The 15402-nt window shown below is 50.2% G+C and overlaps 1 protein-coding gene across 4 annotated transcripts in view; it reads right to left on the bottom strand.

The window, feature by feature from the left end:
* The window catches only part of MAMLD1 (mastermind like domain containing 1), a 120058-nt gene that overhangs the window by 28931 nt on the left and 75725 nt on the right, over positions 1 to 15402 (bottom strand). For 3 of the 4 annotated variants that reach the window (XM_061408706.1, XM_061408705.1, XM_061408707.1), the window contains exons 3-4: positions 7174 to 8847; positions 4937 to 5062 (exon numbers count right to left, since the gene is read on the bottom strand). In XM_061408706.1, coding sequence (XP_061264690.1) covers positions 4937 to 5062; positions 7174 to 8847 — 1800 coding nt within the window. The remainder of the gene's footprint in view (positions 1 to 4936; positions 5063 to 7173; positions 8848 to 15402) is intronic. The other variant, XM_061408708.1, reaches the window with a different exon arrangement.

The raw sequence follows: 15402 nt of genomic DNA, 5'->3' as shown, positions 1-15402 counted from the left end.
GTGGAGATTCCTTAAAAACTGAAAATAGACCTGCCACACGACCCAGAAATCCCACATCTGGGCATACACACTGAGGAAACCAGAACTGAAGGAAACATGTGTACCCCAATGTTCATCGCAGCACTGTTTACAATAGCTGGGACATGGAAGCAACCTAGATGTCCATCGGCAGACAAGTGGATAAGAAAGCAGTGGTACATATACACAATGGAATATTATTCAGCTATCAAAAAGAACACATATGAATCAGTTCTAATGAGGTGGATGAAGCTGGAACCTATTATTCAGAGTGAAGTAAGTCAAAAAGAAAAACACCAATACAGTATATTAATGCATATGTATGGCATTTAGAAAGATGGTAATGATGACCCTGTATGTGAGACAGCAAAAGAGACACAGATATAAAGAAGAGACTTTTGGACTCTGTGGGAGAAGGCGAGGGTGGGATGATTTGAGAGAATAGCATTGAAACATGTGTATTACCATATGTGAAATAGATTACCAGTCCAAGTTCAATGCATGAAACAGGGCACTCAAAGCCAGTGACCTGTAACAACCCTGAGGGATGGGTTGGGGTGGGAGGGGGCTTCAAAATGGAGAACACATGTACACCCATGGCTGATTCATGTCAAAAGTATGGCAAAAACCACTACAATAATGTAAAGTAATTAGCCTCCAATTAAAATAAATAAATTAATTTAAAAATAAAAGGACCTGTGACATGTTCTGTGAGGTGGAGGACCATTAATGGTACTTAGAAATCAAAAAAGAAACTGAGAAAACAATACAATTTTTGATAACATTAGTACCAAATTCTGACTGTTTTCCAAAATGGACTTTCATTTCCTCGCAATCGAGAGTAGTTAAAATTTGTTCAACATGCAGATGTCAGTCCCTAAATTATCAAAATCTATATTACACTGTATCTAATTTTATTTCCTTCAAAAGCAGCTAAAAAGTGTTTCCCCAAACTAAACAGTTCTTTGCTGTCCAAATTTTGAAAAGAAAGGAAACACTAAGCTTGTACATACAATCGTGCTTAAATACAAAATAAAGATGCTTATTTAGTCAGATGTTCTTATCTCTGGTAGAGAAGGTGCGTGGAAGGTGAGGCCCAGCTCTGATTCAGAGGCTCTTTGAAATCTGACTTGCTTGCCCCGCTCCTTGCTCACTGCAGGCCAAAGCTTCCCCCAGACACCTTCCTCTTGCATTTCAGCAGGATTAACCCTTGAAGCAAAATCTGTGATGCTTTTCACCAGAATTAGTAAGAGACAAATGCAAAGAAACTTTTCTCATAACATGGGGGGTGTTGCCCTGCCTCTTAGCCTCAAAACGGCAGAATTAACAGAAGCAGATGAAAAAAAGACTTCAAGCTCAAGGTCATAGGCCCTTCCTCGACAATGTTTGGCACATCTGATTCCAAGGGGGTTGGGTATTTTGGCAAGGTAGTGGTCACGTGCTTTTAGAGGGTCATGAACGACATACAGGCTAGGAGCAGACTCACTCGCTGCCATCTTGACCGCCTGCCTCCAGTGGAAAATGGAGCCGCTGTCACTCTGACAAGGGAAGGGAATTCTCTCAGTCTAACTAACCTGGTTTTATAATTTTGGTTTTCAGTGGGCGGTCGCAGGGTGAAGGGATAGATTGTCATTTGCAGCGCAAAGCTGGCCCTTACTCGCCTTCCCATCCATTCTGTCAGCCTATCAGCAGCAGGCCCTCTGCATCTAGATGCTGCAGGTGGCCCTTGGGCCGCGGCAGGTGGCATGGTTGGGGTCCAGCTGGTGCAGGCAGAAACGGGCACTCCTGACTCCTCCTCTGCCCGCCTAAAGTCATCCTGTGGTCCCTTTGTTACTCAGCACCCACGTGGGGATGGTGCCACCGCTGCCTGGCTCCCAGCATTCCTGCCATCTCTGCTTGGAGGGAGAAGGGCCAGCACTGTCCCCTCCCCATTGGCCAGGGTGCTCAGGAAGCTGCTCTTCCCCTTTGTGGGGTCACCAGTCTGTGTCCACCCCTTGGCTGCTCCTCAGCCACCTGGTAAATGTCTTCCCTGACACCCACACTGGGAGGGCACTCCCCACCCCTCCTCTGCAAGCCACTTCCCAACCCTGAAGCCAGAGAGGTATTCTGAGTTTCCAGAACTTTCAACAGCAGAGATAACTTCGGCAGAGCATGATCATGTGCCAGGCCCATGCCGAGCATGCTGACCTCATTGCATTGAACACTCCCAGCAACCCCATTCGATAGGTATACTAGCATCTCCATTTCACAGATGGGGAGACTGAAGCCCAGAAAGGGGACAGAGCAGGCCAAACAAAGAAGTGGCAGAGCCAGGATTTGGATCCCAGTCATCCAGGCTCCAAGCCCAGCCCCTGGTTCACCTCCTGCCAAGACCCAAGGGTCAAGGCCACAATGTTCCTGGCTCTGAGCTGTCTCATTCTAAGAACAAGAGGGACCCACAAGTGAGGGTGACAAGAGAGCCTCCTCTAGGTCCCATTTCAGACCGAGGTGCCCAGAGCCCCCTCCCAGGCCTAGCCCTCTAGGAGGGTGGATGGCAGTTTTCCTCATGAGCCCACGGCCTCCACCACTTTTGGGGGCTCACTGCTCCCTGAGGCCCAGAGATGTGCAGCTTGGAGTTAAAGGCAGAAACCATAACAGACCCAGGCAAGGGCTTGTCTAGCCTTCACCAAGGCAGGCTCGGGTCCCCTCTCAAAATCTGTATAAACCATATCACGGGCCTCTATGGTCTATTTCTCTGCAGCTGCCCCCTTCCCCTCGGTTGCCTTGGCCTGCCTCAAGATCAGATTTCAGGCATTATTCCAAATGGCCAACATCTACATCCCTCGTCCCTGAGTTGCTACCCATCCAGCTCTGCAAGCCCATGTGCACCTAGGGTGCTCCTGCTGCCTCTTGCCACTCTGAGTCTTCCAGAGCACAACTCCCATCTCCTGGACAGAACTGTTTTATCTTTGAGTAAATGTTAGTGCCATCCTCCAGTGGCTTGATGCTAAAACTGAAGTCCTAACCCCGATTTTCACAATGCCCTAAGGCATCTTCAATAGTTTTCAGTGAGAAGGGGCATGCAATTATTAAAGCAAATTTCATTTTGCTTCACTTCAGTTAAAAACAGAAATCACCCAGCCTTGGGAGTAGGGTGGGGAATGCAGTGAGGAGATTTAGGGCCATTGAAATTCAACACACCAGGGCTATGTGTCTCGACTTCAAAGTCCTTCCCTTAGAAATCATTGGTCCACATCCCTTATCTGTAGTTTCAAGGCCAAAAGCTCTGAAAGCTTATTCTGTTTTTGTAAATTTGGTGCCAAAATTTATTTGGGAGCAAAACTTGACCCGGGCTCGGTTAAATATTCTTATTTCTCTGCAAAAATAATAAAATGCTACCCCAGATTCCACCACAGGGTTGTGTGATATTTGGCATATGCAGCATATTACCTTGCTTAAGTCCCTAAAGTTCTGAATTGAGAAACACATCTGATTCCAGGGCTCCGAGACCCAAGTCTGGGAGCCTGGGCTGGCCCTGCTGAGCTGCAGAGTGTGGGCCAGGCTGCACCCCGAGTATGCTCGGTTCAGCATCTCTTATCTTCCAAGGCCATCAAAATGAAGTCCAGCCATTTGCCCAGGTTCAGCTGATGCTCAGAGGGCTTAAGTGACATTGCTCCTGGCACACTGTCCACACAGTGATGGTGTCTGGACTGGAACCTCAGTCCGACTATCTCCAGTGCCTCTGCCACACTTACCCACTGCCCTGACACCAGATGGCATTTACCTTTTACCTCCAATGCAAGCAAGCAGTTCATTGAAATTGGATCAATCACTTAGCTGGTAAAGTGGAATCCCCCAAATTGAGCGAGACTAGTTTGCAAATAAGAAAGTACTCCTATCAACAACTGGATTTGGCATTTCCGCTGACTCGAGAATTGCTTTCTCATGTTCCATTTAGAAACTACTCTTTAAGGCAACTATGATCTGGCTAAAAATGAATGCCCAATCCTCCTGCTACCACCCACAGAGGTGTGATGAGCTAGTCAATGCCAAAGAGGAGGACAAGAGTGTTTTCTGAGTGTTGGTTTGGGTGGTAGTAAAGCGTGGCCAAGTCCACCATGGTGGGAGCAAGAAGCATGGACTTCCTGTCCGTCCTGCAGGTGACCATGCTAAACACTCACCTCTTCCTTTCTCCCAGCTTCTCCTGATCACGGGACCAGCACTGAATTCTTAGGACTCTAATTCAATGTGGAAAGGCCACAAGAAGGAACATAGCCCCACAAAGAGAACCAGATCTAGAGACTCAGGCCTAGGAGACAGTCATAATGACAGCAAGCATCTGTTGGCAGTACTTTAGGTGCACTGAATGAACACATTTACTCCTTGAACAACCTACCATCACACCCGCTTTGTGGACGAGGCAGAAGTGAGGAGGGTCAGGCAGGATAGGCCAGGCCCCTGCATGCAGGGTTACGAGTGTGGCCTCTACAGCCACACTCCCTGCTCTGGCCCCAACTGGCTGTGTGACTGCGGGCAACTCTGCGGACTTCTCTGTGCCTCAGTTTTCTCAGCTTTAAAGGGAATGCTAACAGCCTCTACCTCTGAGGACCACAAAGAGAAGCAGGAGGGAAGAACTGGGTAGCACACTCAGCCCCAGGCAGCAGGGGCCCAGAATGCGGCCCCTGGCAGCGGTTGTAGCCCCTTGGGCTTGGCATAGGTCACAGGTGTCCCTCCTGGCCTCGGGAAGCGCAGCCACGTGCTCCTTCTCCCAAGCCTTTCCCCAGCCCCACCTAGGGAATCAGCTGTGGGGGGGTGGGTAGATTTTCAAGACCCTGAACATTAAGGATTCTCTCTCTGAGCCAGCTGCTCCGGCTCTGAGGCAACACAGTCAGACAACAAACACTCCCCACTGAAAACAAAAGAAACCAAAAAAGCTCACAATCTTAGATGGTGACACGGCTCCAGGCTGAGGATGCTGCCTGATAGGATAAGGGTCCCAGTGGTGATTCAGCTGGTGCTCCATCGAGCCAGCCACGGAAGTCCACGAGAACAGTTGGCAACACGCCTACAACAAAATCAAACCTAAGTGCTCCTGAACTGTGGACAAGGGCTGGCCGCTCACCCTGGCCTCCCCTACGGGTGCACCCAACCAAAGACTGATCCTTGGTGTGGAGCGCGTGGCTCATGAGGCTTCATGAAACCTGGATGAAAAAGACACGGTCTCTCTCCTCCTGGTACTGTCATGGCCATGGTCACCCAGAGCCCTCAGAAAAGAGGTCAGTCTTCCCAAGGAGTATCCCTCACGCTGCTACATACCCAAGCCTAGCACTTTACAGCCACCTCCTCAGCTTTTCTACAGAAGAAACAGGCAGGGTGGGAGACCAAAGTCCTGGGGGAAAGCTTGTGGAAAGCTTTCTAGCAGGGGGAATGGTGCCTGAGCCTTAGGAGCTGTAAGAGTGGGACAGGAAAGGAAAGGTGGGCAGGGAAGGCTACACACAGGCAATGGTGGGAGTCAAGGTCAAGAGCACAGAGTGAGCCAGTTGTAAGCACTTAAAGACCTGAAGGACACTGGTCTAAGGAGATAGATGGAGCCAGCTGATGGGCCTCCAGAATTTTCTGAGCAAGTGTGAACATGATCAGGTCTGTCTTATAGCAAGGTTATGCTTAGAGAAATGGATGTTTTATTGGGGCAACGAGTTTAAGATGGTTTATTGGGCAAAGTGTATGAGTTTGAACAAAGATCAAGAGAGCAATGGTAAAGAGGAAGCATGAAGACTGGAGCCGGGGCAGGGAGACACCTGATGTGGCTCCCACTGATCGATCCCTGCCTCCTGGTACCCTCACTACCTTGTGGTTCCCCACTAGTATTCACCACTTCATGCTCAAGTCTAATGAACAGAATGTTGCACACGTGATGCAATGTCACTTTCCAGACTAGGTTATACAGACTGGGGCTTTTGACTCACTGGCAACCTCCCCTCAACCTCTCTAGCTGGCATATTCTCTCTTGCTGGCATATTCTCTCTTGCTCACTCTGATGAAGCTGGCTATCATGTTAGGAGAAGCTCTGTGAAGAGGCCCATGTGGCAAGGAATCAAGGGAGGCCTCGGGCCAACAGCTCATGAAGAACAGAGGCCTCAGTCCAACAACCCATAAGGAACTGTTTCCTGCCAACAACCACAGCAGTGAGTTTTGAAGCCAGTCCTCCCCAGTTGAGCCCTGAGATGACCGCAGCCTTGTGAGAGACATGGGGCCAGAAGGCCTGCTAAGCCGTGCCAGGATCCCCAGCCCACAGAAACTGTGAAGTATTAAATAGTACACGTGTGCTGCTTAAAAGTGGTTGTTTCAGGCCAATTTGTTACATGGCCATAGATAACTAATACAGACAAAGATCAGAGCATGAAAAATGGAAACTGTGATAGATATCACCTGGTGAGAAGTAGGTGAAGTGAGTAATTGAAAAGACTGCAGGAGAAGAAAGAGAAGTCATAAGGGTATTGAGAAAAGCACGGGCTCTGGGGCAAGACCGCCTGCCTTCAAGTTCCTGCTCTGCCCCTTGCTAACTGTGTGACTCTGGGCAAGTCGTTTCAGTGCTCTGAGCCTCAGTTTCTTCATCTGTAAAATGGGGATGTAAGAATAACTACTTGACACATCTCCAACCTTTTCATTTAGGACCTGCCTCAGCATCTGGTGCAGGGGTCAACAAACAGCACACTGCCCAGCAGACATTCACTGTGGCGCTTCTAGAAGGCCCAGTTTGCAGCTTTATGCCAGCAGGGACAAGATTCAAGTGCTTAGAGCAATTTCCTTGCATCCTATGAAGTCTTCACTGGTCCTGGGTGAGGGAACGTGCCTCATGGCCCAGTTCAGGGGAAGTGGATCTGTGCAATTCTGACCTGTCTGCCCTGGTTCCTTCCCCTGGCAGCACCTCTGGGTGCAGTTTTCTCCCAGGGAAGCTAAGTGACCTGCACAGAAAGTGAGACTATAACCTTGGCCTCCTTAATATTGTGCTTTGACTGTGCAGAATAAGCCAACTTAAATAGACTTTTTCAGAGTCAAGCCCAGTCTCTAAAGAGCTAGAGCCTGAATTTGCCTCCAAAGCCGGCTCTCAATAGCATGAAACACAGTTCTTATTTCCAAAACCAAGGGACAAAACCAGAGATGAGATCGGCTTACCTGTCTGGGCAGAGAAGGCATGGAATCCCCCAAGGCCAGAGACCGCTGAAAGCGCTGTGGTTGCTGTGTCACGTGCTGCAGGAGGAATGAAGAAAGATCCGGCTGCTGCTGCAGCTGCAAGGTGGCCGTGGATGAGGCCGTGGCAGAAGAGGCCGGTGGTGGTGTGGGCTGCTGCAGGTAGTGGAGCAAGGCAGGCTGCCGAGATGTGGTGGGCACTGATGGCATCTTCTGAGGGCCTGGCTCAGACATGAAATGTGACAAGGGCTTGGTGTGGCCGAAAGGAAAGGGCTCTGAGGCTCCTGGGCTGGGGCTGCTCAGGTCCTGCTGCATGATCATGCTCAGGGTTTTGGGCTTGTAGATAGCACTGGCTGGTGGCTGTGGCTGGCAGAGCGGATGAGCGGAGGTGGTGAGGCCCTGGATCAGGGGGCACTGTGCAGTGAAGGACTGCTGGGGCAGGCTTGGGCTGGACAGTGTCTCTGGGCGATAGGGGGTTAAGGGCCCCGTGTTGCTGGTGGGCAGAGCAGACATCAGGTGCCCCTGAGGGTGTTTGACGGTAGAGGACATCAGGTTGGCAAGGATGGAGGTCTGCGTGCTGAATGGTGGCGGCTGCTGGAGCGTGGGGCTAGGGAACTTCTCTGGCGCATAGGGCCTGGCTGGCCCAAGGACGGTGCTGCTGCTGGGTGCCAGGCTGGACAGTAAGGTATTGGGAGAGCCCTGGAGGGTGGTCCCCGGCAGGCTGCTCGATGACATACAGGACACCATGAGCCCCTGAGGGCTGAAGGGCGGCAGCGGCTGTGGTGAGACCACAGGCACTGGCTGGTAAGGTGGGGAGAGGCCAGGAGAAGGCAGGCCAGACCAACTGGTGGTGGGGTCCAGCTGCTTCTTACTGGAGCCCTGCTTGCTGGCCGCCAGCGCTTTCAGCTGGTGGGCATGATGCCACTGAGACACTGGGAGTGGCGGCAGGGCAGCTGAGAGTGTCACCTGGGCCTGATTCTTGGCCTGCCCAGTCGAGGAACTTGGGGAGGCCATCTGCTTACTGGCAGGCGTAATTGCATAGCTGAACCCCGCAGAGGAGGGTGGGATCTGAAGCGACACCCCAGTGTCCAGGCTGCAACTGGAAGCAAAGTCCTTGCTGGAACTGAGGCTCTCCAAGCGTGGCATCTGAACTGTGGGCTTGGCAGTCGCGCCTAAGGTTGCCGGTGGGTGGTGTTGTAAGACCAGCGGTTCTTCCGGCTTGGTCCCCAGGATTTTCTCAAGATCGAGCTCACTCTGAGAAGATTCTTGAATTTCTGTGAGCTCCTCCAGCAGATCTTGAAGTTCCTGATCCACAGCCGGTGCGCTGTTGGTTTTGTCATAGTAAGGAATAGAGGGGCCTTTCACTCCCATTTCTGCTGTCGGTGGCCCTGCAAATGGTGGGCCCATGACACTGCCGTTCCTGGGGCTATTGTCCAGTAGTAACGGATGGCCAGGGGCTGCCATTGCTGTAGAACTAGGGTTCATGGGTAACGCAGGAACTTGCAGCTGTGCACAGGCTGTGCTGGGATGGGCACCCGGGCCCATCGAAAGGGTGACATCCTCAAGGCATGGTCTCTTGATTTGATTAGGGTAACCCTCGTCGCCCATGCCTGAAAGCTGGAAATCTTCTTCCTGTCTCCGCTTAGTGGTTCCCTGTGCCTGGGAGAGAAAAGAGACGGAAGGAAGAGGAGAGAAAGAAAGAAAGAGAGAGAGTGTTTATAAAGGCTTGGCACATTAATGCTATTGGACAGGAAACTTATAAGATAAAACAGATGTGTCAGTTTCAAGACTTACAGTTGTGAAAACTATACAATATAGTCTATTTTTAGAACCATGATGCTTTTTTGTTGTTTCATTTAGCCTATCTTGCTGGATTTCAGATAAAGCATTATGCTGCCTCTGTAACAGTTTTAGAAAGAGTTGTGCAAACTATATAATACAGTCTATTTTTAGAACCATGATGCTTTTTTGGTTGCTGTTTCATTTAGCCTATCTTGTTAGATTTCAAATGAAGCATTATGCTGTCTGCACCAAACAGTACAGAAAGTCACGCATAGGATTTTCTCTGCCCTTTTGGAGGAGTTTTCGGGCAGATGTTGGAGGGCAAAGAAGAAATTGCTAAGCAAGTTGCAATTCACACCTGTTTATGGATAGCCTGATTTTTAAAAATCAAACCATGAGGTACACACTGAACATACATACTGAACATTTTTAGGTTGTTTCCCTGTCTTGGGTTACATGCATCAGGCTCCAGTGAGAAAACTGGCTACAGCACAGGCTTTGGAGGAATGAAGTAGACCTGGCATGTTCTTTTGGGCAGCTGTCTGAGAGACACTCTTTGGAGAATAACAACGTGCAAAACAGTCACTGTAGCAAGGCTCCGTGCATCTGTACACATGCATACACAAACACTTCCAAGGACACACACTGGAAGAGCATGCGTGCAACTCTGTGGAGTGCTCATCTCTCGAGGGTGACTGGCAACTCCATTTAGTCTAGTCTCTGTATTTTTAAAAATATCGATCGTTTTTGACGGGAATGACTTGTAATCCCCCCTCAAATGTATAAAGCTTCCCAGGTGGCTCAGATGGTAAAGAATCTGCTTGCAATGCAGGAGATGTGGGTTCAATCTCTGGGTTGGGAAGATCCCCTGGAGAAGGAAATGGCTACCCACTCCAGTATTCTCCTGGAGATTCCCATGGACAGAGAAGCCTGACGGGCTGCAGTCCATGGGGTCGCAAAGAGTTGGACACAACTGAGCGACTAACACTTTCACTGTAATCCCTCCCCCCAAATATGCAGCTATCTAAATAAGAAATGCCTGTGTGCAGATGCATCATCAGGTTGGGGCAATAGGAAGCAACAGGGAATGGCCCTAGTCTGTAATGTGCACTTGGGCGAGCTGCCTACCATTTATAAAAGTCTAGCCTCCAGGAATACAGCAAAGCACTTAGTAATGCAGTATTTCTTACTCATTTAAGGCTCATACGGTCATCCACAGCTGACCTGTGAGTGACCATGACCTGCATGTGAAAGTGAAGGGGGTGGAGCACAGGATTCTGTGGAAACCACCTAAACGCCAATGCTCGCAGCTCCATTTCCCCTGAAGCCCTTTCCCATGAAGAAACCTCTTTCTGACTTGGCAGGCTCACCGGGGCATCCAGTGATGGTCCTGAGACATGCCCTCACATTTGGCTCACTGGAGGGCCAAGGTGTGTGTGTGTGGGCCACCCGCTAGCGTGACAGTAGTTATGACTCTCACAGCAGAGTGGACGTCAAAAGAGGTCCCCTGGGGCTGCACATCCAGGGCCTTGCTGCCCATCGGATTCACCTCGAAACCCCCAGCTTCCTGGCTCTACCACCACTGTCTCCTCCAGGCTGAGGCCCAGGCCCCCAAGCTCTGTCACAGCTCCCTGGCTAATTCTCAGTGGACCGCCAAGTTGATAACCACCAGCCTAGAGCATGGGTGGGGCAGGATGGCCTACAGCCCTGGTGTCAAGGCAGACATGACAATGCATTGGCCTCAACACAGAATCTCTGAGTCCTGAGTTTGTTTATATAATCAGTGTCCTTTTAGTTATCTCATGATGCTGCTCAGACTGTAATGGGAAGTGGGACACAATCTCTGACGTTTAGTGGACCCTCATTAATTGCTGGCTGGCATTAGAGAGGGCAGATATGGAAGTGCTCTGGGAATCCAACCCTGTCCTTTGAAGACGGGGGCCCTGAGACCCAGGGATGGGCAGCATGGCCAGAGGGCCCCAGGGGCGCCCGCAGATGCAGGGCCTGCCTCCACCGCTCAGCTACCTCTGGACTCACAGTCTTCATTCCCCCACAGCAGGACGCCAACCACCCCATCCCTGCAGGGTGGGCTCCCCCTCTCTGAGAGAGGGGACTTGCTTACTTCTCTGCCTTTCTTCTTAAGAAGTCTGCAACCCCAACAAAGACACTTTCGGGGGTAGCTCTATCACCAGATTAATGAGGCCTGACTAGCAGCGGTGGGCGGGAAGGGGCTGGGGTGGGCTGCAGGAGGCACACGAGAGGCCCTCCACTCCACTCAGGAGTGCTTACTATGGACGTGACCCATGGCAGGTGCTCAGTAAACAGTAGCAGCTGAATGAATGCATGGCCAATGAACGAAATGACCTAGCACCCAGCTAGCTGTTTCGTGTCTTCCTGGCCATTCATTCAATAAGTTAAGGGCTGCAGACAAGCTACTGTGTTTAAGACTGAAATTTGGTCTCTTATATTTTTGCCCGAAGACTTAAAAGGAAATCCAATATATCGAAAATAGAAATGTCTAAAATGGATCAGTAAGGAATGACTCAGTGTGGGCTTTACATAGGATCCCCTGCTGGGAGTCCGAGCTGGCAATAGCTATGCCCAACATGACGCTCTTAATGTCTTGGAATCAACGGAAGTTGAATGCCAGGGAAGTCTGCATAGGACCAGGTTGGGGAAGGATGGGGTTGGGGGGATGGGAAGGAAAGTAGGGAGGGCAGGGGCTGTGAGTTGCAAGGGCCTGGACTTCCTGGCTCACACTGTAGGTTTCAAGGTATTTCATTTAACTGTGGGTTGACCATTATCCTTTTGGGATTAAAGGAGCAAGAGGTAGGGAAGGTAGGCCACAACCACCAGATGCTAAAGTTAATAGTGGGAACCACTGGCAAGGAAAGGGGCCTCCAACTCTCTGAAATGAGAGTATGTGCCCCCAAATTTTCAGGCACTCACTGAGTGCTGCCAAGCCACTATTCCCCACTCAGTTCCACTTTGCTAATGGCTGCAGCTTTGCATTTTCAGATTTTATAGGGAGAGCTTTCAATGGTTGGCCTAAAGTAACCTGGCTCGATGGCCAGATCCCCAGCCAAGCCTAAATAAGCTGAAGGAAGTTGGCTGTGTGGACAGACGTACTTAGCCAGGCTACACCAGCATCTGCTCTCACCAGGCCTCTGGGAAGCATGGCGATCTATTGCAAGTTCAGTGTCTCCTCCATCAGGATCCCATGACTGCTTACTCATCTCTATTGCGAGAAATCGGCCTGGCTTTCCCTGCTGCTGGTGCCACGCTGACATCATGGCTGGGTCACCTGGACACCTGGGTGCTGCTGCCACTGAGGTCAGCCTGTCTGGGCTGGGGTGCTTGACTGAAATAGGTGGCCACCCTTCTGATCAAGTGCCACAGAGAGCTTGCTACCCTGGAATGACTTCCCTTCTCAGCATCATGTTGGGGGCAGCAGGTCCCCACCAAACTTCCAAACCCTTCTAAATAGCTTTACCTATGGCCATTTTCCAGTCTTTGTGGACTCCGTACAGCAAGCTGTGGACCCAGTTGCCAGGTAGCCCCTACTTCCTCCAGGTGGGCCTTGTACTACCCGTGACCCCGCCCTCTCACTGGGAGGGCTTTATTTTTTTTAACAATAAGGGAATCAGTAGCCATCTGCAGGATTGCCAGAGACCACATCTCAACCTTCCCTGTTTACATGAAACAGAATGGGTTATGATCTGCTCATGATCCACAGCTAGCTAGGGGCTAACACTAGCACTAGACCCCCAGAGGCCTGTGGTGTGGAGGGGGGAAGGGCAAGTGAGGGATGGTGCCCTGGCGTCTTTTAGAAAGGAATGACTTTATCTCCATCCACCAGGACCAGCAGAGTCCCATTTCATAATCGGGTAGACAAAGCCACCAATGTGATCCTCACGACCTGATAAACATTCATTAAAATGCATTTCAAAGCATGTGATGCCTTCCCCACCCCCTAAATAATGAGAAAACAAAGGCAACCCTTCTGATAGGGGCCAACTTCAGCTCTGAAGTCAACATTATTTCTGTTCTGTCTGAACAATGACATATGGCAATTCTTCCCTTTCTACATTTTAGTCTGGAATGGCAAAAAAAAGAAAAAGGCAACAAAATCTTGGAAAAAGGTCTAGGTTATAAGAGTACAGTCTGGGCTCAGAAAACAGGCATAAATAGAAGAAAGAATATTTCATATATATGTATATATTACTATTTCATATATATATATATACATATATATATGTATATAACTCATTCCAAGGAAGTCTGGCAGGCTGCTATAAACACTTAATTTTGGACACTGTAGCTGGTGGTTTAACAAGAACACCTACAAAAGGCCAGCAAAAATATACACTATCCGTTTTGACTAAGAATGTAGGAGGGTGTACGTGTCCAAGAGAGACCATTTTTTTCCCTCCAGAGGCCCTGAGCAAAAGCATCTCAAAGCTGGAAATCGCCTGTGGTGGTGCAGTCTCCCCTTCCTCCCTCACTAGCGCCCCCTGCGGCTCAGCAAGGCCGGTCTGCTTTTGCTTCTCTCAGGCTCGCTCTCTCACAAGACTACCCACCCACCGTCAACACCTTCCATGTGCTGTTACATATGCTTCCAGTGAGTTGCCAGGAACCTCATGCTGGCCAATGAGCTTGGATTTCAAGGCCTTTGAGACAAGAGTGTTCCCAGTAGACTTGCTCAGAACAGAGATGACATGGTGGGGCCTGGGCGAGGCAGCCCCAGAATAGAATAAGGGAAGATGCGGCAGGACCAGGACAGGGTTTGCAGGAAGAGAGAGGAGGTGAACTAAATCCCGACAAACTAAAACTGACATTTCTGTAGCACAAACAGGACTTTCAGCAGAAAGACTTTTCAGAACTATAAAGACCTGAGACTGTGGAGAATCCCGGGGTGGATGGGAATGGCAGGGAATCCTGAATGCTGATTGGCTTCTGGAGGAGTCAGTTTCTCTCAGGAATGAATCTCTGCTAAGAGGTGGTTTGGAGCCAGAATCTCACCCGGGCTTGCCCTGAGCTGGCAGGCTTCATGCTTGGCAGAGGCAGGCTGGGCTGGAGGAGCAAGCCCTGGAGTGGCACCAGCAGACCTGATGGAAGTCTTACCACCTCCATCTGCTGTGTGACTATGGGCAAGTCACTCCCCTTCTCTGAGCCTCGATTTCTTCTGCAGAATGAGTACACAGTTTGCTTGCCCTGGGTGCCTCACAGTATCTTTGAGGAGTACACATCAGAAGCACTTATTGTCACTGATGTCACTCCCCAGGCCCTGGTCCCCAGGCTGCCACAGTGCCCTCCAGTGTGGGCCTCAGCTTGCTCTCTGGCAGATGAAGTCACATCCTCTAGGATCTGGACATGAGGCTGAGAGTGGAAGGAGATGAGCAGCCTGGCACTGATGACACTGACCTGACAGCCAGTGGTGCTGCTTGCCACCACCCACCACTCTGGGCTCCACCACCCTTTCTGCAACCCTCAGCCATCCCAACCTGAGTGATCTCAACAGCAGCCCCCACAGATGGGGATTTTCTAGAACTGTGTTCTCCCTTTATGTAGTGCAGGCATACCAGGTGGAAAAATTGGTAGTTCTAAGAATGGCCTCAAACTCACAGAGGCATATGGATTTAAGGGACTCATAATTTATCCTGTACCACCCCCTAAGAAGCCTCCAAATAGTCCATCATTGACCAAGTGTTTCTCGAGTCCGAGCCTTGCACTCCTACACTGTCAGGACTGCTGGGCCCTTAATGCCTGGCCAACCCCCTCCCTTTCACATGAGGGTTCATGAGGTGCAGAGCCAGGAAGAGATGTGCCCATGGACCAGTTCAGTTTCTCTGACTCCCAGGTTGGCCTCTTTCCACTGGAAGAAACCCTGCCCTGGACTCCTCCAAACACCTCCCCAAGTAGCATCATCAGGGGGACAAAGATGACTACTTGGGGGAGAAGATAAAGATGGAGTCGCTTTCAAGTACCAGGGTGGATTTGACAAGGTTGAAGGCAGGTCTTGAAGCGTAAGCAGAAGGGGACTTCACTTCTGCCTCTGCCCCAACAATGGGCTAAATAAGATGGAGACAGGCTTTAGACCATGGCAGGAAGGAATTTTCCTGCATGGGAAACTCAACAGCTGTGTAGGCACGGGAAGAATCCAGAGACACCTGACTCATCTGGTGTATTCTGGAGGTCACATGCTTACCGAATAAGCACATTTTAGTGGCTGGGCACCAACTCCTGGCTCTAAAATACACAAACTGCCTGCAGATGTACGCAGTTCAATGAAGAGATCTTCGAGTCAGGCTGTTTTAGCTCTGATGTCATAAAAGCAGAGGCTGGGAGGGAACATGGGATGACGAGTTTCGGGTCAGTGCACAGACCCTCCACATGCTTTAGGTCCTCTTTTTTTCCAGATTTATTGAGGTA

This window comes from Bos javanicus, chromosome X (genome assembly GCF_032452875.1).
Source record: "Bos javanicus breed banteng chromosome X, ARS-OSU_banteng_1.0, whole genome shotgun sequence".
Taxonomy (NCBI): domain Eukaryota; kingdom Metazoa; phylum Chordata; class Mammalia; order Artiodactyla; family Bovidae; genus Bos; species Bos javanicus.
The sequence above is the reverse complement of the archived record's forward strand: the minus strand, read 5'-3'. Positions and strand labels throughout refer to the sequence as shown.